This window comes from Lissotriton helveticus, chromosome 1_1 (genome assembly GCF_964261635.1).
Source record: "Lissotriton helveticus chromosome 1_1, aLisHel1.1, whole genome shotgun sequence".
NCBI classification, from domain to species: domain Eukaryota; kingdom Metazoa; phylum Chordata; class Amphibia; order Caudata; family Salamandridae; genus Lissotriton; species Lissotriton helveticus.
The window spans coordinates 1184373416-1184397437 of NC_136057.1; the positions used below are offsets into that span (position 1 = coordinate 1184373416).

The window sequence follows — 24022 nt, forward strand, 5'->3', positions numbered from 1 at the left end:
AGGGTATTATGCCTCAGGGCATGGGGAGGGGAATGGGTAGTTTGGTAGTTTTTAGGGCTTAGGAGAGGGCGCGCAGTTTTTAGGGCTGGTCAGGGTCAAGTTAAGGGACAGGGTTAAGCGACAGTCTTTTATGTATCAGGGCAGGGGGAGGGCACTGCGTGGGGGTTGGGAGGGGGTATGGGTGTTTGCACCTCAGGGCAGCAGGGGGGAGGAGTTTGTACCTTAGGGCGAAGGGGGGTGTTGAGCTTAACCACGCATGCCCTTTTACCATACATGCCTTAACCACGAAAATTCGTAATAAAGGCATGCGTGGTATAGGAATGTGTGGTTAAGACGCGGTCGTTATTCAGACCGCGTTGTTTAGGCATGCGGGGTTGGGGAATTTGAGGTTGCATCAAACAACCAATATAATCACTACACCATCCCAGCCATAAGATATGTGTCTTCCATTTATACTAGAAGTGCTTGTTGCCACTCTGCACCTGAAGACCCACAACCTCCCGAATGAGATATAGTGGACTCTAACCATAATCCCCATCCTGACACTCCACCGGCATGGTAAACATTGTTCACCCTACCTCATCCATGCGACCACAAGATGGAGGACAGGTACTTTAGGACAATCCTTTCTGGCTCAATTTGCTGAATCTATATCGCCATTTGATATCATATACCAATTCATTATCTGATCCCTCATCAACAAAGAACCCGTGAAACCTTGTTGGCAGCTGACTAGCAAAGATAGAACCTCTCCCAGCCCACTTTGATAGCCACTCGGTACTAACCAGAGAGGCCTGTCAAGACCAAGCTGGTTTGTTACAAACTGCTAGTCACCAAAGGACTCTAACCTAGTGCGCCCTGCAGACCCCAAATAGTTCTATTCTGAGCACTGACATCCTATAATGACAAAAGTATTACGTTATCGCAGTGCATGTTATCAAACCTCTTCAATGGAAATCTCATAATGGCAGTCTTATAAGGAGTGTGCCACACTATCCAGCTAGACCCCCAATACTCCTTCACGCTTTATCTACACGGGTTTCCTCTCCTGAATCCCTAAAATCAGAGTAGATGACCAGCCACAGGCAGCATAGAGCACTGAAGTCAATTGCCATGACCAAGAAGTGATAAGAATTCCTTTTCAGGCATTTGATTTGGCGTACATCTGGTCGAAAACACACAGAACTATAGTCGATTTGATATGGCACAGCGAATGTGCTCTTGTAAACACCACAAATGTTGCAAAAATCCTTTATTTATTTATTTAAAGAGTACCAGTAGTGTTGGTATAATTATTACATGAAATCAAATGCCACCGCGATTATTAAAATGTTAAGACTAACAACTGAGCAAAAAATGCATTTTGTAGATTATAATCTTTTTCTTCTTGTTCTGGAAGTGTGGCAACGTGGACCGACGCAATACACAAAGGTTTGCTTTGCATCCCACAATGAATGCCTAATGTTACGGCTGCTACACGACAAAAAGTGACAGTTTAGTTGGTGAGTGACATATTTCTTGTACAAAACCACGCTAATATTCATTTGTAATCATTAGAGTATTCAATAAGTACCAACAAATGCAATTTATTAAACTAGTATTGGTCATTTGTTCTCTCACTTTCAGACTACCAACGGTTGGGAGAGGTAACTAATAAAACTTTTTGTGTTTCAGTATTATGCAGGAAAATATTGTTGGGTGGCGTCACTGCAAACATATGCACAAATGGATCATTTCTTGTATTGATTTATTTATTACAAAATCTCAATCGCAAGTTTTTGTTTGCTGTTTTTTACAATCTTGCCTTGTGCATGTTAGAACACCTTCGCTCTGCTTAACTTATTTTAAAGTATACTTTCCTCCAGACAGAATATGTATGTTAAAAGCTTTACCATTGAAGGGGAAAACATCCTCTCTGCCGAAGACCTACATTTGTAATTGCACATCATCTTTTAAGTTAATAAAATGCAGACGTATAAAAGAATACATAGACATGATAACATGGCATTTTAATTACAGAGTAATGGCGAACATTTTTTATACGATGGCTTATACTATATCAGTTATTTAAATAAATTAAATACAATTAAACTACAGTTTTACCCGAGAATACAGTTATTTAAAACATTTCTAAACACCTTTGTCGAAACTGGCATTATAAACAATGGTCGTCAAAAACTTATAATCGCTCATTGTTTTCGTTCAGGAGAATCATGTTGTGATTGTCATTTCCGGTTTCGTTCTCTGGTTTTATGCTGCAGTTCAGTAAATTTCCTTGGCGATCATACCCAAACCATACAGGTGGATCTTCACTACTGTACTCCGTTTTCTGCACTTTTGCTTCCAATTTTTGAACTGCTGATCTGAAAACAAAGTATCATAATTATTGCAAACACTATGTGAATATGAAGATGGCCTATATAAGTAAGCATGACAACTAATTGCTAGCTATATGAGGTATAGCTTTTTGATCACTGAAATAAATTGGATAGAAGAGTCACATACTATAAATGAAGAACAGGTTTCTCATTGTTACTAGAGCTGTTTAGTCCTGGTAATATATTGTTCTGCACGCCCATCACCTTTGAAATGTTCTCAGTTGTAAGACCAGGTCCATCAAAATACCAACAGTACGGTGATGCTCCTATGGCACCGACAAAGGATATGTTAGAGAGAGACTACTTGGAAATGTTTTCCTTCCTTAAAGGTGCTAATTACACAACGTCCATGCTCCACAGAAGCAAAGATAAAATGGTAGACTGAACAAAGTGTTACTAAATAACCACGATTTTCCTTCAAAACAGTGGAAGGCAATGAAGACTCTATGGGGCTCAATTAGAAAGAAAGCTTTACTAAAGAAAAAGATAAGTAACTTGTTTTCCTAGCTACTACTTCCCACATAATCTCCATCTATGAAATATAACCACATGAATATTCATATTAGGAGGCGGTGCTAAGAAGCACACGTGTTTGTTATAGGTTAAGAACAATTATAGCACTACCCAGACAAAGTGAGCATGTTGTCTCTCATGACCGTTTAACCTGAATGGCAGGACCGGAAGCAGTAAATCCTCAGACATTTCAAAACATCGATACTTCCTGTTGCATTCTTACTCCGACACCTAAATGAGCTAAACACCTCTAAAACCCTTGGGCACCGCAAAGATAACTTTTTCACTTTACCGATGTCTCCGTTTGACCAATGGTTACATTAACTTCCAAAATGAGCATTTGTCCTCCCAGATGGCATCATAAAAGTTTGGTGGCATTCGGGGTGAGAAGGAGAGGTATTTCAAGTTAACAGCTTCATTTCCAAATCAAGCTCCTTGAGGGCTCTGGCAAGTGAGACTAAAAACCACTGGGGGGCTTACACCAGTCTTGACATGAAAATAGTGTTTCAGTTAGGAAAGTTCCTTTTTTAGGTCTCCTGGCGTTTAACAGCGCGTCAGCGCTGTGTCCGCCAGGAGATCTATTGTTGCTGACTCTGCTCCCCAGGAGACAGCACCTGCCGCGCGCATTTCTCAAAAGGCGATCGGCGCAGGCCACGCGCGCGCGAACGCGCTCGCCGTGGCTGTCTCCTGGGAAGCGCAAGCATACCCAGGCACACCTCCCCCTGCACGCATGCGCAAACACGCACACATACACGCACGGAGAGACATCCCCCCCCCCCCGCCGTTGCACACACAGACACACACACACGCACACATACACGCACACATACAGGCATCCCCCCCTTCCCCGCTCACCGGCACTACGTTCTGTTGCAGCCTCCGACCGACCGACCGCGGGGCTCTCCCATGCCCCGCGTCACCACTGCTCCTCCAGGCACTCCGTGGGCGCGGGCTTCACAAAACGGAAGTCCCGCCCCACCATAGGTTTTGTTTTGCGCGCACGTCTTGTTTTTGTACTCGTGCGTGGTGACGTGCCCTCGGGGGAGGAGGAGGTCGTTGTTTTGGGTTTGCGGACAGTCACAGAATCGAAAGCAGACTTTCAGTGAGTGTTTTTTTTCATTTATTGCCTACCTCTGCCTATCGTTGCCTCTTCTTGCACCTCCTCTTCCTCTCTCTGCACGGCACCTCCCTTTCCCCTCCCACTTCCTCCGATCTTGCTAGGTGTCTATCCTCTCCCCCTGCCATCTCTGAACTCAGACTGGATCGCAGTTTTCCCGTTTTATATATATGGTCATTACTACTACCTTCTGGTGGGCTTCCCCACTCCATGCTCTCTTCGGTGTTGCTCATTTTATTGATCCTCGTCCCACTGGGTCTCTTCCTGCCTCGTCTCCCACCAATTCACTCTTCTCATCACCCTATTTTCCTTTACTTTTTCCGTGACCTACATGTATAGCCCACATTTATTTACCTTAATGTGTAGCTTTCTTATTCTACCTACTCTTGCCTCATCTAACATCCTCGCTTCTTACTTAGTTTTAACCCCCATTCTTCCCACTCCCCGCTTCTCTCTGTGCTTCCTTCTGCGCACCCCATGCCATGTTCCATTTTGTCCAGATATGATCTGTGTTATCAGGCCGACTGTGCTGTTTTGAGTAATCAAAGGTATGTGCTTTTTACTGACATATGATTAAAAAAAACGTTGTTTAGAGAATTCAAGTCGGTGTCAAGTGTTGTCCATGTTTATACCCCCTGGTTGTTGGGATCTCGTCGACTCTAGTTTTAAAGGTGGCAAACTTTTGAATACCTTTCCATTCACTTTCAGTATTGACTTTAGTTTAACGGCTTTCAGGAGGTTCTGAAGAGCACATTAGTTAGGCTGCTGAAACTTTATTTGACCATAGGTAATCCTCCCGTTTTGTTTTTTCAGTCGCATGTACTATGAGAGTGACTTTAACGTACCAATCATGGTACACTTTTTGAATGCCTCTGTGGCAAATGTACAGATCGCTCGTTTGTATGGCATCGACAGACTGGATTAAATTGGCTGACTGGATAGGCCGTTCGGTCAGTCCGAATCCCCATTTGTGAGGAGTGTATTCTTTTGTACAATAAATGCCCAAGCGCATGTCTGTAGAGTGTGGCAAGCATAGTGGCCTTGTCGCTAAAGATGTGAAGGAGCAAAAGGACGGACTGGAGGGACCCGGTTTTCAATTAATTGTCAGGCTGCATACAACTGGGCTTTCTGCACTTCGTCTAGGAATTTGACTGCTGCATAGTACTGAAGATGTTTTCCTGTTAACTGTTCGTATTTTCGTTTGCTTGAAACGCCCTCTGCGTTTTTTATATAGCTCAAGCAGGCTGTGTATCCGGATCAAGGATCTGGCAAATACTATTGTACTGGGTGGTTGTCAGAGCTTGGCACCCAGCCGGTCTCCTGCGAACTGGCATGACCCTGCCTTTGGGTGGGACGGGCAGGACCAAGATATGACAAGGAACCATACACACCCGGAAAGGGTCAAGTACTGTCTGCACTTCAATTATCAGTAGATGTTAAAATAGGTGTTACATTTCTGGCGCCTTTTTGTACTTAAACTGTGCAACAAGAGAGCTCTCCGAAATTGGGAGCAAAGCTTTCATCTCTTAACAGTCTCTAAATGAAAGTCAATTTTTCTTTCCTTTCATAGGGTTGCATTGATTCTTTTAAAGTACTTTGTCACACAAAGGCTCCTGTTTTTCCCTATTGCACCGAGCTATATAAAGCATGTGATATTTATTTTTGGATTGGGAATCAGCAATTGTTATGCAAAAAAATGTGATACATGTCAGTGCAGTTTGAGATGTCCAGCTGTTTGTTGCAAAGGCGCTGCGTACTGACTTACTACTATACATTTTAGGTCTGGCGTTAGCCAAGTGCAGCTGACTTTACTACCTTGAGATATATTATATATATTTATTCCGGCCAGCCCTCTTCATCCAATGCTCTGTTATTATGGTAGTGAGTGCAGAGTAGTGAGTGCAGAGTATTGAGTAGTGAGTGCAGAGTAGTGAGTAGTGAGTGCAGAGTAGTGAATGCAGAGTAGTGAGTGCAGAGTAGTGAGTAGTGAGTGCAGAGTAGTGAGTAGTGATGCAGAGTAGTGAGTGCAGAGTAGTGAGTGCAGAGTAGTGAGTGCAGAGTAGTGAGTGCAGAGTAGTGAGTGCAGAGTAGTGAGTGCAGAGTAGTGAGTGCAAAGTAGTGAGTAGTGAGTGCAGCGTAGTGAGTAGTGAATGCAGCGTAGTGAGTAGTGAGTGCAGAGTAGTGAGTAGTGAGTGCAAAGTAGTGAGTGCAAAGTAGTGAATAGTGAGAGCAAAGTAGTGAGTGCAGAGTAGTGAGTGCAGAGTAGTGAATGCAGAGTAGTGAGTGCAGAGTAGTGAGTAGTGAGTAGTGAGTGCAGAGTAGTGAGTAGTGAGTGCAGAGTAGTGAGTGCAGAGTAGTGAGTAGTGAGTGCAGAGTAGTGAGTGCAGAGTAGTGAGTGCAGAGTAGTGAGTGCAAAGTAGTGAGTAGTGAGTGCAGCGTAGTGAGTAGTGAGTGCAGAGTAGTGAGTAGTGAGTGCAAAGTAGTGAGTAGTGAGTGCAAAGTAGTGAATAGTGAGAGCAAAGTAGTGAGTGCAGAGTAGTGAGTGCGGAGTAGTGAGTGCGGAGTAGTGAGTGCGGAGTAGTGAGTGCAGAGTAGTGAGTGCAGAGTAGTGAGTGCAGAGTAGTGAGTGCAGAGTAGTGAGTGCAGAGTAGTGAGTGCAGAGTAGTGAGTGCAGAGTAGTGAGTGCAGAGTAGTGAGTGCAGAGTAGTGAGTAGTGAGTGCAGAGTAGTGAGTGCAGAGTAGTGAGCTGCCTCAAGTGAAGTACTCTGGTACCCAAGGATGACTAGCAAACAATATTATTCACAACATTGCTTACTATTCAGCAACATTTGACAGTTTGCAACTCATCTTTATACAACAATTCAGAGTTTGATAACAAATTAATGTAACACATTGTAATGTACAATGCCAATAGCTCAAACTTTAAAGCTGGGAGACCTATTGCATTGTAAATGCTTGTTTTATTTGGTGTAAGTGGACCATGGGGTTTATAAAAATCTCCAATAGAAAGGTAATAACATGTATAGATCTTTTTGGGTCAGTGATTCTTAAACTGTGGTCCGGGGACTCCTGGGGGTCCGCAAAGCCTACTAAGGGGGTCCCTGACAACCCAGAAAATGCAATAATATTATCAGATTAATAAAGTACTTAATTTGTGCCAGAGCTTTACGGTGCTTAGCACCAGCACTTACTCATCAGGGCCGGGTCTACATTCTGCACGTCACATATTGCATTGAAGTCAATATTGAATTCAATTGACATATTTAATTTACCTCCTCACTGTAACTAGACTCGGAGCCATACCACTGCAGACTAGTGTTGTTCTTGTGACTCTCTCCCAAATGAGTAACGGTAGGAAATGGTGTTGCGCGCGTTGTGGCAGCGGCTGAGACAGACCCTGAGCCAAATCAGAGCAGTATTAGATTTAGATTCATAAAATGTTGCTTGATTGATGGTGGCCCTTACTTCAGTGTTGCCTGTGGGCGGTACACTGAGGCATTCGGCTGGATTTTGGTTCTGCTGGGGGGGTAGGGGCTGTGCGGCAGTGTGTGCAGATTTTTACCAGATTGCCACGCCTTAGCATACCGAACGGGCACCTCATCCATTCAAGGTAAGCTACAGGCACAGCCAGTTACTGAGCAATACCACCAGGGGTTCAGTCCCGACTCCAGCCCAACGGTTACGGAACCACTGACTCAGTCGATAAGGCAGTGAGTGTCCCGGCCAGCCACCGGCCCTCCACGAGTACAGCACAGATAAATTAACTTAAGTACACTAGTAGACAGTAGCCATGATGCCAAGAATATGATATGGGGTGGATTTTGGTTCTGCGGGCGGGGTAGGGGCTGTGCAGCAGCGTGCGCAGATTTTTTTCAGATTGCCACACCCCAGGACACCCGCACTCGCACCACACAGCGAGTCTCATCCGTTCAAGGCAAGCCACAGCAAGCCACAATACCAGGCCCAGTCCCGCCTAACGGTTACGGAAGCAGTTGGTCACAAAAAGGGAGGCAGTGAGTGCAGTGCGTGTCCCGGCCGGCGCCTGCCCATCACGAGTACAGCAGGTAAATTAAGTACTGACTAAGTCTAAGTTAAGTCGTCACCATGCCAAACCAACGCTGCTTTTTTTTTGCGTGGTGGCGTGACAGTCGCCAGGTCAACGTTGTGGTGGTAGCTGAGTCTACCTGCACAAAATTCGATGATTATGAATATAATGTAGACTGACTGATGCACTCTTTGCACTGCCTGGCCTAGTAGCCGCCAACGGCCGTACACTTCTATCATGATAGGGGGTGGCCCCGCTGGGGTTAAGTTCACTAGTTAAAGTACTACCTGCCTGGCCGCCCTGACCTTGAAGTATCATCTCTCCCCTGCATCAGAGTACTGGGCTAAATCTGTGGAGGCAGGCAAAAAAAGGGGTTGTCAGACTGTGTCTCACTCTCGCAGTACTGGAATGCCCGCTCTCGGCCCGGGAATGGCAGCAAGGAAGCGGTAAATCAAATTTTAAAAAAGTAGCTAAAGTCTGTGCTCGTGGGTGTAGGATTACCGATTACTTCAACTTCTAAATCTAACCCCGCTCCAGGCCTCAGCACGTACGGTCTTGTAGACTGTAAGTAAACTACTAGTCCCATAATCCTTTGTGCTGTTGTCAGCAAGACTCAGGAATAGCAAGCTGACGCTTACTTGTACCATTATTCCAAAACTCCATGAATATAATACACTGGTCACGTGAGATGTCAGGCATAGAGGTTGATTGTGTGGCGCACTGGTGCTGGGAAGAGAAGGAAGCCCCATTTTGAACCTGCCAAAGGATAGGATTGTAACTTTTATTGGGATGCGTAAACGCAGGCATAGCAACTTTGACTCTATGGCCGCTAATCTCTTGTAGATGCAAACGGTCGTTTTTAGGTTTCGCCTGGCGTCCACTGCGCAGCAGTGTTCGCGCAGGCGAAATCTTTTGAGACTCAGTATGGGGCTTTTACCCGCCTCTCTGCTCCATTGGCTAGCTCCATAAATGGAGGCTAGCCATTGGAACAGAGATGCGTCAGTCATTGTCCGAGCAGATTCGTGGGCGTTCCAGCGATTTTTTTCGCTCTCCGCCCCTTTTTTGCCATCATGACGAGGTGGGCCCATTGTGGGCGTTTACTTTTTTTTTTCTTTACGATGTTTGCGGCCGCCATTTTTTCATGGAGCTGGGGCGGGCGGGTCGCGAGTGCGATCGGGAGAATGTTAGCGTTTCACTTCTGAGGTAGGAATGTAGTGTTTCTGTGCTTTGCGGGCAAAACACACTCAGCTGGTGGCATTAGCAGTTTACAACATTATGTGCTTTGCGGGCAAAACACCCTCAGCTGGTGGCATTAGCTCCCCTTTGTCGTCGTTCATTCTCCCTTTCATTCCGTCAGCGGCTCCTATTCTTCTCATTCCCCCTCCTCTGCTGGTTCGGTTCCTTGTTGCTCTTTCCGCCTTCCTCTAGCTCGCTCTCCCTACTGTTGTGTTCCTTTCCCCTCCTCCCGCTGCTTCTTGAAATCCCAGCCCACGCTAGCTGGTGGCATTAGCAGTTTACAACATTATGTGCTTTGCGGGCAAAACACCCTCAGCTGGTGGCATTAGCTCCCCTTTGTCGTCGTTCGTTCTCCCTTTCATTCCGTCCGCGGCTCCTATTCTTCTCATTCCCTCTTCATTGCCCCTCCTCTGCTGTTTGGGTTCCTTGTTGCTCTTTCCGCCTTCCTCTAGCTCGCTCTCCCTACTGTTGTGTTCCTTTCCCCTCCTCCCGCCGCTTCTTTAAATCCCAGCCCACGCTAGCTGGTGGCATTAGCAGTTTACAACATTATGTGCTTTGCGGGCAAAACACCCTCAGCTGGTGGCATTAGCTCCCCTTTGTCGTCGTTCGTTCTCCCTTTCATTCCGTCCGCGGCTCCTATTCTTCTCATTCCCTCTTCATTGCCCCTCTTCTGCTGGTTCGGTTCCTTGTTGCTCTTTCCGCCTTCCTCTAGCTCGCTCTCCCTACTGTTGTGTTCCTTTCCCCTCCTCCCGCCGCTTCTTGAAATCCCAGCCCACGCTTGACTCGGGGACTCAACCGCTCCACTTATGAGGTAGGAATGTAGTGTTTCTGTGCTTTGTGGGCAAAACATACTCAGCTGGTGGCATTAGCATTTTACAACATTCTGTGCTTTGCGGGCAAAACACACTCAGCTGGTGGCATTAGCATTTTACAACAAGATGTCATTCTCTGCATCATTACTGTGGAACTTAGGTGAGCGGGATGATGGTTGGAAGGAGTGGAGCTTGTGTAGTATTGTCCTTTTCCTGGCTCGGGTTGGGGTTACAATAAATACCGGAATCAAATTCTAATGAATCCACGTCTCATCCTTACATGTATGGGTGTGTAAATAAACATTTCAAAATAAAAAGCTTTTGTAGTCCACATGGATTTTGTTTCAGCAGCATGCACAGCTTCTGTTTTATTACCATGGCTCCAACGTTCCCGCAGACGGAATTTGCCTTTTTGTCCCTAGTGCGTAATGTGATTAAATATTCAGAGCAACGTATTTCACATCAAAGCGTCTCTCCAGCACCACTCAAACCCCCCACTCATTCCGTTGGGCTACATGTTTCTTGAGAATGTCCTGAGTGAAAATGTGTAGCACACCGATCCAGTGGCATATGTGAAGCATAACATAACCCGACCATTCATTATTACGTTAGGAGCAGAGCTTGTAGCTTATCAAACGTTTTGTCCACCGCGCAGTTAATTAATGCGTGACTGCGGGAAAGAGGGCTGATGCTTGCATCCCAGCATCTGCTCCTGTGCTAGAATATATATGTGCTGTCTCATTACAAATAGGAACGCACTGCAATTGGCCATAGTTCTAAAACCGGGATCCATAAATCTCCATAAAAGAAGTGGCAGCTATTTGTAGCCTGTAAAAAAGCTGTGCAGCTACTGTAGCCAGATTACTCAAAGCCCAAGCAGGTCGCTGCAACACCACCCTCTCCTTCCTTGTTTACATTTATCCACATTAAAACGAAAGCCTCCTTCATCCCCTGCCCTCCCTTGTTGTCCCGCAAGATGCTACATGCTCACTATAGGCATCAGGGTTGTCACTTCCGGTCACACAGGCTCTCGGCTGGGAAACCTCTCCCGGTCGTACAAGCTCTCGAATATAGCACTGCTATCCTTACAGGCTCGGATCACACAGCAGCCCCATAGCTGCAGATCTTACAGGCTCTCTCCGTGAACAGCAGTGATATCCCTCCTGATCCCAGACAGCACACATATCTCCCTAGATCTCATGGGCTCTCGCAGTTAATGGCATTGGTGTGCTCACAGGGTCTCATCACAGCCAGCAACCTCACACCAACAGATCTTACAGGCTCCTAACAGTAGTAAATCCATCTTTCCTGCTCTTACAGGCTATAACCAAATACAACCATGCTATCCCTCCGGGTCTCACAGGCTCTTGAAATAGCAGTGAAATCACTCCAGTCCTTACAGGCTCTCACTACAGACAGCAGAGCTACCGTCTCTGCTCTTACAGGCTCTCTCACTGTGGAGAACAAACACTAGCCCTCCAGATCATACAGCAGTCAAAGCGCACCGACTCTTACAGGCTTTCACCATCGCTAACAGCTCTGTCCTTTCTGCTCGTACAGGCTATCTCACCATAGGCAACAGTGCTAGCTCTCCAGATCTTACAGGCTATGTGTGTGTGTGTGTGGGGCTCTGTGTGTGTGTGTGTGGGGGGGCTCTGTCTGGGTGTGTGGTGGGGCTCTGTCTGGGTGTGTGGGGGGCTCTGTGTGGGGGGCTCTGTGTGTGTGTGGGGGGGCTCTGTGTGGGGGGGCTCTCTGTGGGTGTGTGTGTGTGGCATTTGCAAGAGATTAAGTTATTGGCATTGTAAATGACAATGCCATTTATTTATCTGTTTTCAAAACCAACACATAAATAAAAATGTTGTCATTTACAATGCCAATAGCTCTAACTTTTGCAAGGGCGAAACCGTTGCATTGTAAATGCTTGCTTTCTATTCAATTGTGTCATAGTGCTCCCTATTGAGCATCCCTGCCGAGACTCAAACCTGTTGGCAGCTCTGGCAGTTTTGACTTTTATTTCTATTAGAGCAGCCGTGCACTGCACTTTTCACCTCTATACCTTCATGAAGGAACCACATGTTTCCATGGGGGTCTGGGACTGGAATCTGTAGGGCAATGAGCTCCACCTTGCAAGCGAATGACTTGTGTTTGCTGTAAGCTCCAACGTGAAGAGCTAACTCCGAAATCTGTGCACTTGTCTTGTGATACTAGCAGATGTGCAATATCCACCCACAAAATGCAACATAATCATGATAAGGGCCGAAGTCGGTCTGAATCTTCACTGTGCAAGCCTCAGACATACGTTTTCATTTATGTAGTGCACACCACACACTAATATGTCAGTTACTACTTTAATCATGCCCTCCTAGTACCACGCCATGGCACACTGCTGTTATGCACCTAGTTACCTGTTAATTTATCTCGGGATTAGCCTGTCGAAGGGAGAAGAACAGAAATTATACTGCAAATCATAGCATAAGGAATACATAAGAACTTGTAAAGCGCACCTTCACCCAAGGGTATCTTGGAGCTGAACAACAGATCGTTATAGTTTACCAGCTCAATGGTACTCATTTTATCGACCTCAGAACGAATAAAGGCAGGGGACCTGCCAGGATTAAAACTTGTGACCACACAGACAGGAAATTAGATCCTCTAACTGTGGTGGATGACGATGTCCATGGCTTTATTCATTGCCTGCCATTTGAGCAGTTGCAAGTTTTAGTATTAATCCAAATATTTAGGCTTACATTAAAACATCAGTGAGACTGAGGAATTGCAAGGCGCCACCCCCCTTCGGGGAGTGGCGCCGTTAGTGGTAAACAGAAGGGCCGACCCGGCTGGCCTTTCACTTCCGGGTCGGACGACCCGGAAGTGGACTTAGACGTAGTCCAATGGGATTGGGGCTTATTAGCGCCCCGGAAGTAATGTGGGGGCGCGAGGCTTAAAAGCCTGCGTCCATCTTAGGGCGGCCTCTTTGTCCACTGACCATCCTGGGAGCCGGACGTCCGCGAAGAAGACACAGACATCGCGGGACCATCGCGCGGAATAAGGCAGGCGAGGGTCAACCCGACTCGAAGGCAGGTTAGTGGGCCGTGCAGTGTGTGGCGGGGCACGCGCTTTGCTTAGAGCGTGCGAGTGGTTTAAATGCATTTTTAAAAGGATGCGCGCGTAGAGGATGCGTGCGTGTTCCTTTGCTTGTTGAGCGCGTGTGTAGTCGGGCGCGCTTTGAAGGGGTTTGTCCGAGGCTGGTTAACGGAGTGTGAGCGCGCTCACGCGTATGCAGCGGCGGATTTGTTTCTTTGCGGGGTGTAAGATTCCCGTAGTGCGCCTCTGTCCCAGCGCGGAGATCGTCTTAATGAAACGTATTTGGCCATGTGAACTGGGTCCTCGACGAGCGCGCATGCGCATACAGCGGTGGGGGAGTCGCGACGAGAGGCGCAAGGATCCCTGTAGCGCGTGTTAATTCCCTGGGCGCTAAGTGGGGCACTCATTGAAGCAGAGAGCCTTGGGAGTCGTGGTCTGGCACAGTGCAGTTACATACAATAAAGAAGGTTTTGAATTACCATTTAGCAGAGGGAGTCTTGATTTAAAGCATTACTTGGGACAATGTTGTAGCTGAGTTACCATAACCCTAAACGAGCATGCTGATGGCCATCTGTAGTGGGCAATTACAGCGCTTCTTGTTTCATGCTGGCATCTAATGATGATAATTAGGGATGGGCAGGCCATAATGAGGTGGGTTATATAAATGATACTCGGGGGCAGAGGCTCTAACTGAACATTAGCGCAATCCCCTGTTTCCTAATGAAAAAAGGCGGGAAGGAATATAAGGGGACAATCGGGGTCTGGCCAACACACCCAAGGGAACAAGCGCAGTGCGGGGAAAGAAGAACGCAGTGGAATGGATGCTAATATTTGTGCTAAAGAAATTAATGCTTGTTCTCTTTAAGTGCAGGATGCCGCCGAAAAAGTCACGAAAGGGTAAAGAGCCCGCAACAAAAAGTGATGAATACCTCGGTTTTACGGAGCTGTTGGAATGTACCAGGGAAAAGGGCATGGATTGGGTCCTAAAGAACATGCGAGAAGGGATTAGAGCTGATGCTAACCCTCAGGAAGAAAGAGGGAGAGGCAAGAGAGCGAGACGTACGCCGGAGAGGTTTAAAGAGACGACGAAGGGCAAGCGGCCCAGGGCACCTCAGCCCCGATCAGCATCACCAGGTGAGGAGGAGGTGCTAGAGACAATAGATTGCAATTTACCCACAGAGGAAGACCGAGATGGTATGGAGGGACAGAACAGTACTGCTATGCCTACGCAAATAGGAGGGGTCCCTGTCACTCATGTGGGGGCACCCTGTTCTCAGGGTACATTACCGTCAGTAGTGGCGCAACCAGGTAGTGGGGTGTCGCAAGTGTGGGTGCAACCCGGTGGGGTCGCACAGTTACCAGGGATGCAATTATACGGTTCCCATGGGCAAGCTATTGGTAATGGCCCCATAAGCTCGATGATCCCCGCCATGACGTACCCACCAGGAGTGGGGCCCGTAATGATGAATGCGTTTTCAAATTTAGGGTATCCACCACAGACATCAATAGGTAACATTAGTGCTGGTCTTTCCGTTCCCCATAATAGTCAGGCGCCTGGAGGGGCGGGGGGCCAACAGGCGGCTCATCCACTGTTGCCATTCAGCCCGTTAATGTTTGGCTCATCCTCGATGACACTATCGCCATCCACGGGGATCACATGGCACGTGCCGGCAGAGGTAAAAGAGAAAATACTTAGAGGTGAATATATTGATGTGTTTGACCTGATTAATGCAGGGGTGGCGGCAGGGAAGTCAAAGGCTTCGAAAGAGGGCGAATATAGCCAAAAGAAGTTTTGGACAGAGTGGTCCATGAAAAACTGGATCACAGGATTTGCCATTTATGCCGCAGTTATACTAGAGAAATACCCGATCCTAGGCCCTCAAATGATGAGTTATATATCCCTGATTCATGGTGCCGCAGCGGAATTTCCAGGACTGGGGTGGTTAAAGTACGATAAAATGTTCAGGCAGATGAAAGCGGTTCATCCAGGTATATCATGGGATCAGCGTGAGATCAATTTATGGCACACAGTTTTTTATTCCTCACCCTCAACGTCTAAGATTAGTGCCCCTGCTCAGACTCAGTCCTTTCGGAGTGACAAAGGAATCAGCGATAAAAAACAGGCCTGCTGGCAGTTTAACAGAAACGAGTGAACTAGGGGGGCCTCATGCAGGTTCAAACACTGCTGCTCATACTGCGGTGGCACGTCCCATCCGGAAGTCAGATGTTTAAAAAAAAATGGAAATCCTAAGGAACAGCCCACCCAGGCTACCACAAAAGAGAAGCCACCCAAAGCTTCCGACAAGGCTCCCAACTCCCATTAAACGTCATGTTTTGACACACCTCCTTAGTAAATACGACAAGCTCGAGGAGGCACAATTTCTTCTTCAGGGATTTACATTTGGTTTTCGAATTCCGTCTTCTGCATCCCCATCTACAGTCCCGCCTCGCAATCAAAGCTCTGTGCTCCAGAACATGGAGGCGGCGCGAAACAAGATCATGAAAGAAGTCTCCTTGGGGCGAGTTGCGGGGCCTTTCAGGAACCCTCCGATCCCCGATCTGGTCTGTTCACCCTTAGGTCTGGTACCGAAGAAAGAGTCGGGTAAATTCCGCCTTATACACAACCTATCAAGCCCGGCAGGGTTATCTGTCAACGATAATTTAGACCCGGAGTTGTGCACAGTGCGCTATACATCTTTCGACTCAGCAGTTGAAAAATTGCAGGGTCTAGGGGAAGGTGCCTTAATGGCCAAGGCGGATATCGAGTCAGCTTTTAGGTTAATCCCCGTTCACCCAGACGATGCGAGGCTGCTGGGTTTCACTTTCGAGGACAACTACTTCATAGACTTGTGCATGCCCATGGGATGTTCTATTGCTTGCGCCGTTTTCGAAACCTTTGCAAGGTTTCTAGAATGGGCGGTGGAACAATTCCTGACCTCTGACAAATCACATGCAGTAGTTCATTACTTGGATGACTTCTTATTCATGGGCCCCAGGGGTTCCCAGTCCTGCAGGAAGGCCCTGCTGGGCTTCCAACACGTGGCTGGAGCCCTAGGGGTGCCATTGGCGACTGAGAAAACGGAAGGCCCAACGACATGTCTGACGTTTTTGGGCATTGAAATTGACACCAGGGCAGGCATGTGCAGGTTGCCAAAGTCAAAGGTGGATGCATTCAAGGCGGCAATTGATAGTTGTCTGGGAGCAAGGAAAGTAACATTACACCAATTGCAAGTCCTCTTGGGCCAACTGAACTTTGCCTTGCGGGTCATACCAATGGGCAGGGCTTTCTCCAGGAGTATAGCCAGGGCAATGTCTGGCCTGCGGGCTAAACACCACAGAGTTAGGTTATCATCTGTGGTGAGGGACGACCTGATGATTTGGTCGTGTTTCTTGCAGGAATTCAATGGCTCTGTGCTGTGGCGGGCCGCTAGCACTTCAAATGCTGATCTGGAATTGTTCCCTGACGCGGCCGGAAGTATTGGCTTCGGAGCAATTTTGGGTTCCAAGTGGTGCATGCGGCACTGGCCTGATGACTGGGTAGAGCGAGGTCTGACTCGGAACATTTCCTTTCTAGAGTTGTTCCCCATAGTGGTGGCATTGCATTTGTGGGGGGAGATGCTATCGAACAGGCACATTGTATTTTGGTCTGACAGCATGTCAGTAGTGATGGTGATCAATAACCAGAGCGCAACCTGCGCATGGGTGCTTCGTCTGTTAAAGAACTTGATCATGAAATGTTTGAAGCATAATGTCCATTTCACAGCTAGACATGTTCCCGGTGTGGAGAATAAAGCGGCTGACGCACTGTCTCGTTTTAAGTTAACAGAGTTCCGGGCACTTTGGCCGCAAGCAGAATCGACAATGTCAGCCTTTCCAGCGGAGCTATGGAAGCTTGGTGCCCCACTGCCTCCGAATTGATAGCAGCATCCGTGGCTCCCAAGACGAAGAGTATGTATCAAAAATCTTGGGAATGCTACATTTCGTTCTTAAGGGGAGCGGGACTGGTGGAAGTCTTTGGGCCGCAGAGCGTGTTAGGTTTCATTGTACAACAGAAGGAGAAAGGAAATTCGGTGGCCTGTATGAAAAGGCAGTTATCAGCGATAGCATTCTATGCGGGTTTACAGGGAACCCCTGACCCAACGAAAGATCAGAGAGTAAGAAGGGCAGTGAAGGGTTGGGAGCGCTTGGTACCTGGGGCAAAGGATTCTAGAAGGCCTATAGATGTAGGGAAATTGGTAAACATACTGGACACATTGCCATTGGTTTGTTTTTCACCATATGAGACGCAACTATTCAGGGTGGCATACGTGTTAGCTTTTTGCGGCGCTCTAAGAATCTCAGAATTACTCCCAGCATCGAAAACAGATAGTGAGGGCGGACTAAGGTGCTCCGATGTGATAGAATCAGTCGATGTACTGAGACTCAGGGTGCGAAGGTCGAAGACGGATCCTTTAGGTAGAGGGTCTTGGATACAACTGGGTAGAGTGGAGGGGGAGTCTTTCTGTCCAGTTCGTCTGATGAGAGAATTCATGCAAGTCAGGCCCCGTGGGGCTGATGATAGAGTGCTGATTCACATGAATGGGCTGCCCCTCACTAAGTTCCAATTTACAAGGGTGGTTAAGCTGGCCTTAGCAAGGACGGGGGTCGACCCTTCCAATTTTACATCCCATTCTTTTCGCATCGGGGCAGCAACAACAGCTGCGGGCCTGGGGTTACCCGAGCAGGCGATTAAGAGGTTGGGTCGTTGGAAATCTGCTTGTTACGAACGTTATGTGCGTCCACAGTTAGTTTAACAACTGTATCATTAATGTTCTGTCCACCTCTGCTTCATATCGTCTCACCATGTCCCTTAATGTTTGCTGTAGGTACCCCCCCTAGGAGAGTCCAAATATGTTGGTGCGGCCATTCCTTTATTCGCAGGGCCGGAGCGATCTTCAAGGAGACGCTCGACAAAAGGGTGCACATGGTGCAAGGATGTGATCATCATTGGGTGGGGATAGGCGGCCAGCTCCTAGCCGATGTCCCCAAGGATTTAAAGGCGGCATTGGCCAAGGGCATGCCATATCCGGATGTATTTGTGTTGCACTGCGGTGGCAACGATATGATCCCAGCAGGAAGGAGAGGAGTGAAGGAGTTTTTGTTTTCAACTTTAGCAGCGGTCAAAAAGATTTTGCCCGAGGCTACGCTACTGTGGTCTGAAGTCATCCCGAGGTTGGTATGGTCGCGGGCCGCACCCACGAAGGCAGTTAATAAATCGGTAAAACGGTTAAATCAGGCGGTGGCAGAGATCTTGCGGAGGTCCAGTATAGGAACGATCCGTCACAAGCTGATACAAACGTCCAGGCCCGATTTGTATGCGGAGGATGGAGTACACCTGTCAGAGGCGGGCACCGAGATATTTTTAGAAACAATTTTAGGAGCTATCTCCGAAGCTCTCGAGCGCGGGGGGGGAGGTCGAGCCCGCCAGTAAGCGCCTCGCCCTGTGGCGGGGTTTCCGGACAAGAATAACACGGGAACTTCTTGTCCAGTGACAGTTCTTTACCTCTGATCAGGTTTCTTAGAAATCATCATGGACTCCGGGCTGGCGGGGGAGTTGAGGCTGACCTGCTGGTGGCCTTGGCTTCTCCAGCCCTACCCTGGAAGCCGCTGGTTGCCCAAGTGGGGGCAGATAATTCACCTGCGGCTCTGTTGACAGGAAGGGGGTTAACGTGAAGAGAGCAGGCTATCTGGGTTGTGGCCTGCTGGCGCAGCCCTGAAGTTAAACCAAATGCTCATTGGAGAATGGGCGGTAAAAGACTATACATGTAAATAAGTGTGCGTTTTTTAATGCTGTGGTATGAAAAAATAAGTTGGATTTTTAAATAAAGAAGAAATGCGGTCAATGAAGTAATTGACCAGTGAAGTTAATTTTAATAAACATACGCACTGCAGAAAATCAAGCAAGACTCCCGAGTTTAATTGTTCTAAGAGGCCTCTTGTCGATGCATGCATGGGGGCGGGTGAGAGTGCACTTTGTTTGCCATCTATGCAAGGCGCCACCCCCCTTCGGGGAGTGGCGCCGTTAGTGGTAAACAGAAGGGCCGACCCGGCTGGCCTTTCACTTCCGGGTCGGACGACCCGGAAGTGGACTTAGACGTAGTCCAATGGGATTGGGGCTTATTAGCGCCCCGGAAGTAATGTGGGGGCGCGAGGCTTAAAAGCCTGCGTCCATCTTAGGGCGGCCTCTTTGTCCACTGACCATCCTGGGAGCCGGACGTCCGCGAAGAAGACACCCACCCACCCAACCCTAGATTTAGGCTTTTGGGCATGTTAATTGCGGGGTTTCCGGACAAGAATAACACGGGAACTTCTTGTCCAGTGACAGTTCTTTACCTCTGATCAGGTTTCTTAGAAATCATCATGGACTCCGGGCTGGCGGGGGAGTTGAGGCTGACCTGCTGGTGGCCTTGGCTTCTCCAGCCCTACCCTGGAAGCCGCTGGTTGCCCAAGTGGGGGCAGATAATTCACCTGCGGCTCTGTTGACCGGAAGGGGGTTAACGTGAAGAGAGCAGGCTATCTGGGTTGTGGCCTGCTGGCGCAGCCCTGAAGTTAAACCAAATGCTCATTGGAGAATGGGCGGTAAAAGACTATACATGTAAATAAGTGTGCGTTTTTTAATGCTGTGGTATGAAAAAATAAGTTGGATTTTTAAATAAAGAAGAAATGCGGTCAATGAAGTAATTGACCAGTGAAGTTAATTTTAATAAACATACGCACTGCAGAAAATCAAGCAAGACTCCCGAGTTTAATTGTTCTAAGAGGCCTCTTGTCGATGCATGCATGGGGGCGGGTGAGAGTGCACTTTGTTTGCCATCTATGCAAGGCGCCACCCCCCTTCGGGGAGTGGCGCCGTTAGTGGTAAACAGAAGGGCCGACCCGGCTGGCCTTTCACTTCCGGGTCGGACGACCCGGAAGTGGACTTAGACGTAGTCCAATGGGATTGGGGCTTATTAGCGCCCCGGAAGTAATGTGGGGGCGCGAGGCTTAAAAGCCTGCGTCCATCTTAGGGCGGCCTCTTTGTCCACTGACCATCCTGGGAGCCGGACGTCCGCGAAGAAGACACCCACCCACCCAACCCTAGATTTAGGCTTTTGGGCATGTTAATTGCGGGGTTTCCGGACAAGAATAACACGGGAACTTCTTGTCCAGTGACAGTTCTTTACCTCTGATCAGGTTTCTTAGAAATCATCATGGACTCCGGGCTGGCGGGGGAGTTGAGGCTGACCTGCTGGTGGCCTTGGCTTCTCCAGCCCTACCCTGGAAGCCGCTGGTTGCCCAAGTGGGGGCAGATAATTCACCTGCGGCTCTGTTGACCGGAAGGGGGTTAACGTGAAGAGAGCAGGCTATCTGGGTTGTGGCCTGCTGGCGCAGCCCTGAAGTTAAACCAAATGCTCATTGGAAAATGGGCGGTAAAAGACTATACATGTAAATAAGTGTGCGTTTTTTAATGCTGTGGTATGAAAAAATAAGTTGGATTTTTAAATAAAGAAGAAATGCGGTCAATGAAGTAATTGACCAGTGAAGTTAATTTTAATAAACATACGCACTGCAGAAAATCAAGCAAGACTCCCGAGTTTAATTGTTCTAAGAGGCCTCTTGTCGATGCATGCATGGGGGCGGGTGAGAGTGCACTTTGTTTGCCATCTATATCTTCACTCTCTTCTGAACAAGAGCTTAATCACAGACCGCGGATTCAAAAATTGTCCATTTATGCCCCACTTTACCCCGAATGAGTGGCTAAGCTGAGCTCCCCTTTCAGGTCTGACTCCAGATATTATTCATGGTTGTGTACCTTCTCTTTGCTGTCCTTGAAATCTGCTCTTCTGAACTGCTGATTCAGTTTATTTACTTGCTAAATGCTAAATTTTCTAATGATAAAATTCCACATTTTGTGTTATATGGTTGTGTAGGCACACACAGATGCCATCCAAAAACCTGACATGCCTGTTTTAATCTGGCAAAATAAAGAAACATTTTTTTTATAGCCAAGACACGATTCTGACTTAAAAACGTACAGCTAAAAGTCAGCATGTTTCTGGTAACAGTTTCTCCAAAAGCCCACCTTTCTCTTTGCATAGCTTATTTGGAGCTCTCTCATCATGCCCTGTGTACATAAAATCTAACTGCTCCCTTCAGGTTGTACTTGCATCAAAGACTAGTAAAATGACGTCCACCCCATGGCATTTCTAGGACTGTGTGGTTTGTCACTTAATTCTGGTAATACTCCTGTCAACAGAAAAGCCAGATGACGCAATACATTTGTTAGCATATCACTGATTTATTTATTCGAAGTACTAGAATTGGCAAAGCAGTATATTTTATAGGTTGTGAACACCATCACACAGAAGCTTTTTTTTTTTTAATAAGATGTGTAAAATAGCTGCCTTTAAAAGTATAAGCTTATTCAGTAGAGTAATACAGAAAATGACAGTAGTTCATGATATGTGAAAAGCATTCTTTGATACCCCAGTATTGTCCTTTCCCCAAATCAGCCCATAGAGCACTGAAATTGTCCCTATTCAATGCATTAGTGATTGTAGCTAATTTATTTCCAAATTGTGCTTAAATGCACTTTTGATTTAATCGTTTACAAAATGTTCACAGGGCATGGGAACCTCCTACCCAAAATCTTACAATGAGGAAGGGCTCCTTTGCTGAAATTCAGACCAGGTGTTACATCTGACTTTTTAGCAGTGCCAGTTGAAGATGTGGGTGGAGCTAATAGAGTAAGTGGGTGGAGCCAGTTGAGGAAGTGGGTGGAGCCGGAGAAACGTAGGTGTGGCCTCCAGCAAACATTTGAGCGCCTGCACTTTATATTTTTCATATTAAGCACTGCCACCAACAGTGGGTGGGGATATCGTTAGGCTGAAAATGGGAAAGATCCCAAGGACTAAGAACAATAGTGTTAATATTAATGTAACATTAAGAAACCAGAGCAAAAACAGAAGGAGATATCAACAAGAGCATCAGAAAGATTACTTAAAAAACAATCTTCCTCAAAAGAGGGAGGGCGGAAGACACTGAAGATTCTGTGGAATACCAAGAACCCCTCAAACAAGCCAAGTAGTTTTTCCTTCTAGTGGATATTTCTTTCAATAGATGCCTCATAAAGCAGTAACAAAGCAGGTGGCCAGTGAGAAAACATACTTCTTTCTACATAAATGTACATGAATAAATGTCCAAAAGAGCAGTGCCCACCATCCTTCCCGCAGAATGAGCCTAGGTGGGTTCTTTTTTACCAGCTTATAAGCAAACCTTGATTCAAAGGACCACCCATACAAAGATGCCTGCTTCCTCACAGTCTTCTCTTTCTTTAGATCCGAAATTCTGATGAACAGCTACTCATCTGCACTGTGTTATGTGGCTCTCTCCATTTAGTTACCGAGTGACCTCGGAGGAACTAGCAATTTCAGCCTCTACTCTGCAATTGAAGGATAATGGAGAGGAGACAAGAGAGCTGGAAGCAATACCTTGTGAAAGAGACTGAATTCAGAACCCACCTTCAGAATGAACATCAATCACATTCTCAGGGCCACGTTATCTGTAAAAAAGGATGTAAGATGTTTTGAAAGTCAGCGCCTGTAATTCTCCTGTCCTACTAATTAATGTGCTCACCACCAGGAAGACAGTCTTGATAGTCCAAACCTAGAACAACCATGAATAGAAAGGGTCAAATGTGGTTTCCTAGAGGAAAATAATGAATACCAGCACCAAATTCAAATACCATACCAGGTACACACCTGGATTTGAGGGAGGTGAATTTTGTAGATCTTGCAAAAATCTGGTGATGATAGGAAGCTGGAGCCTTACTGTAGTGTGTGAAGTAAAGCAGACAAGGCTGCCAATTAAACCTTGACCATGCCAACATTTAGGCCACCCCTAGCCAAGAACAACAAAAATTGAACGATAGTAGACAAACTCATTGAAAGCAGTATTTTTCAGGGTACCAAAGCACAAATGCTTGTTCTCACTAGAGCCATTTTGTCTTAGGAGTATGCCGCTCAGCCTCCAGACCTTGCGGTACCTGCTCCCTAGAGTTGGCATAGAATATCCTTTCTTAAGAAATGTTCTGTGGCTGGCATATGCTCACATAGAGAATATTGAAATAGCTAATGCTTTTTTGCCTTCTTCATGTCTATTGGAATACATTCTGCTGCATACCGCTTTATATTCTGAAAGACCTATCATAAAAGGTAGAACAGGGAAATGTATAATGGAGGCCAAGGACCCACATAATGCTAAATGCTTGCCATAGCAAATTGTCCTCAGGATACTCCAGCAAGAAAGTGAGATTAATTTTCGTATTCTGAGATAGAGCAAAAAGATTTACATGTGGAGTATCTGTATGTTAAGCTCCCCATTTGTGGAGAACTGTATCAAGCCTGTTTAAGGAATTTGCTTTGGTGTTCTCTTGCCATCTCAGGTGTATTGAAGAGATCATCCCTTCTTTCTGTAGGCCTCAAACTCTAGAAAGCCATTGTCCCTCCAAATAGTAAACCCCTCTTGTTCATAAACATGGAACAACTTCACTGTAAGGATCTTCACTTGCTGGGCTTGCACCAAAGACAAAAAAGCAGCCAGGGTCAAGTGTACTGCCTGAAGCTCAAAGACATTCATTTGGATACAACACTCCTGCTTGTGCCACAGATAATTCTCTATCTGGTAGTCCAAGTGCAGCTTCTATCAAAAGTGAGATGCATGCTTCATAAATGTCACTTGGAACCAAGCCTGCTGAGGGAGTCACTCGCAAGCAGATATTGAGTTTGGAACCACGAGGAGCGATCATTACAGTTGTTGA

General features: G+C 46.8%; 1 protein-coding gene and 1 long non-coding RNA gene across 3 annotated transcripts in view; one reads left to right on the plus strand and one right to left on the minus strand.

The window, feature by feature from the left end:
* Positions 1-1244: 1244 nt before the first annotated feature.
* FBXL13 (F-box and leucine rich repeat protein 13) overlaps positions 1245-24022 on the minus strand; it is a 1354404-nt gene continuing 1331626 nt past the window's right edge. Inside the window, exon 21 of the mRNA XM_078679367.1 lies at positions 1245-2363. Coding sequence (XP_078535493.1) covers positions 2180-2363 — 184 coding nt within the window. The 3' untranslated portion in view covers positions 1245-2179. The remainder of the gene's footprint in view (positions 2364-24022) is intronic.
* LOC144822187 (uncharacterized) overlaps positions 1383-24022 on the plus strand; it is a 534981-nt gene continuing 512341 nt past the window's right edge. For both annotated transcript variants that reach the window (XR_013608575.1, XR_013608576.1), the window contains exon 1: positions 1383-1502. This is a non-coding gene — a long non-coding RNA (uncharacterized LOC144822187). The remainder of the gene's footprint in view (positions 1503-24022) is intronic.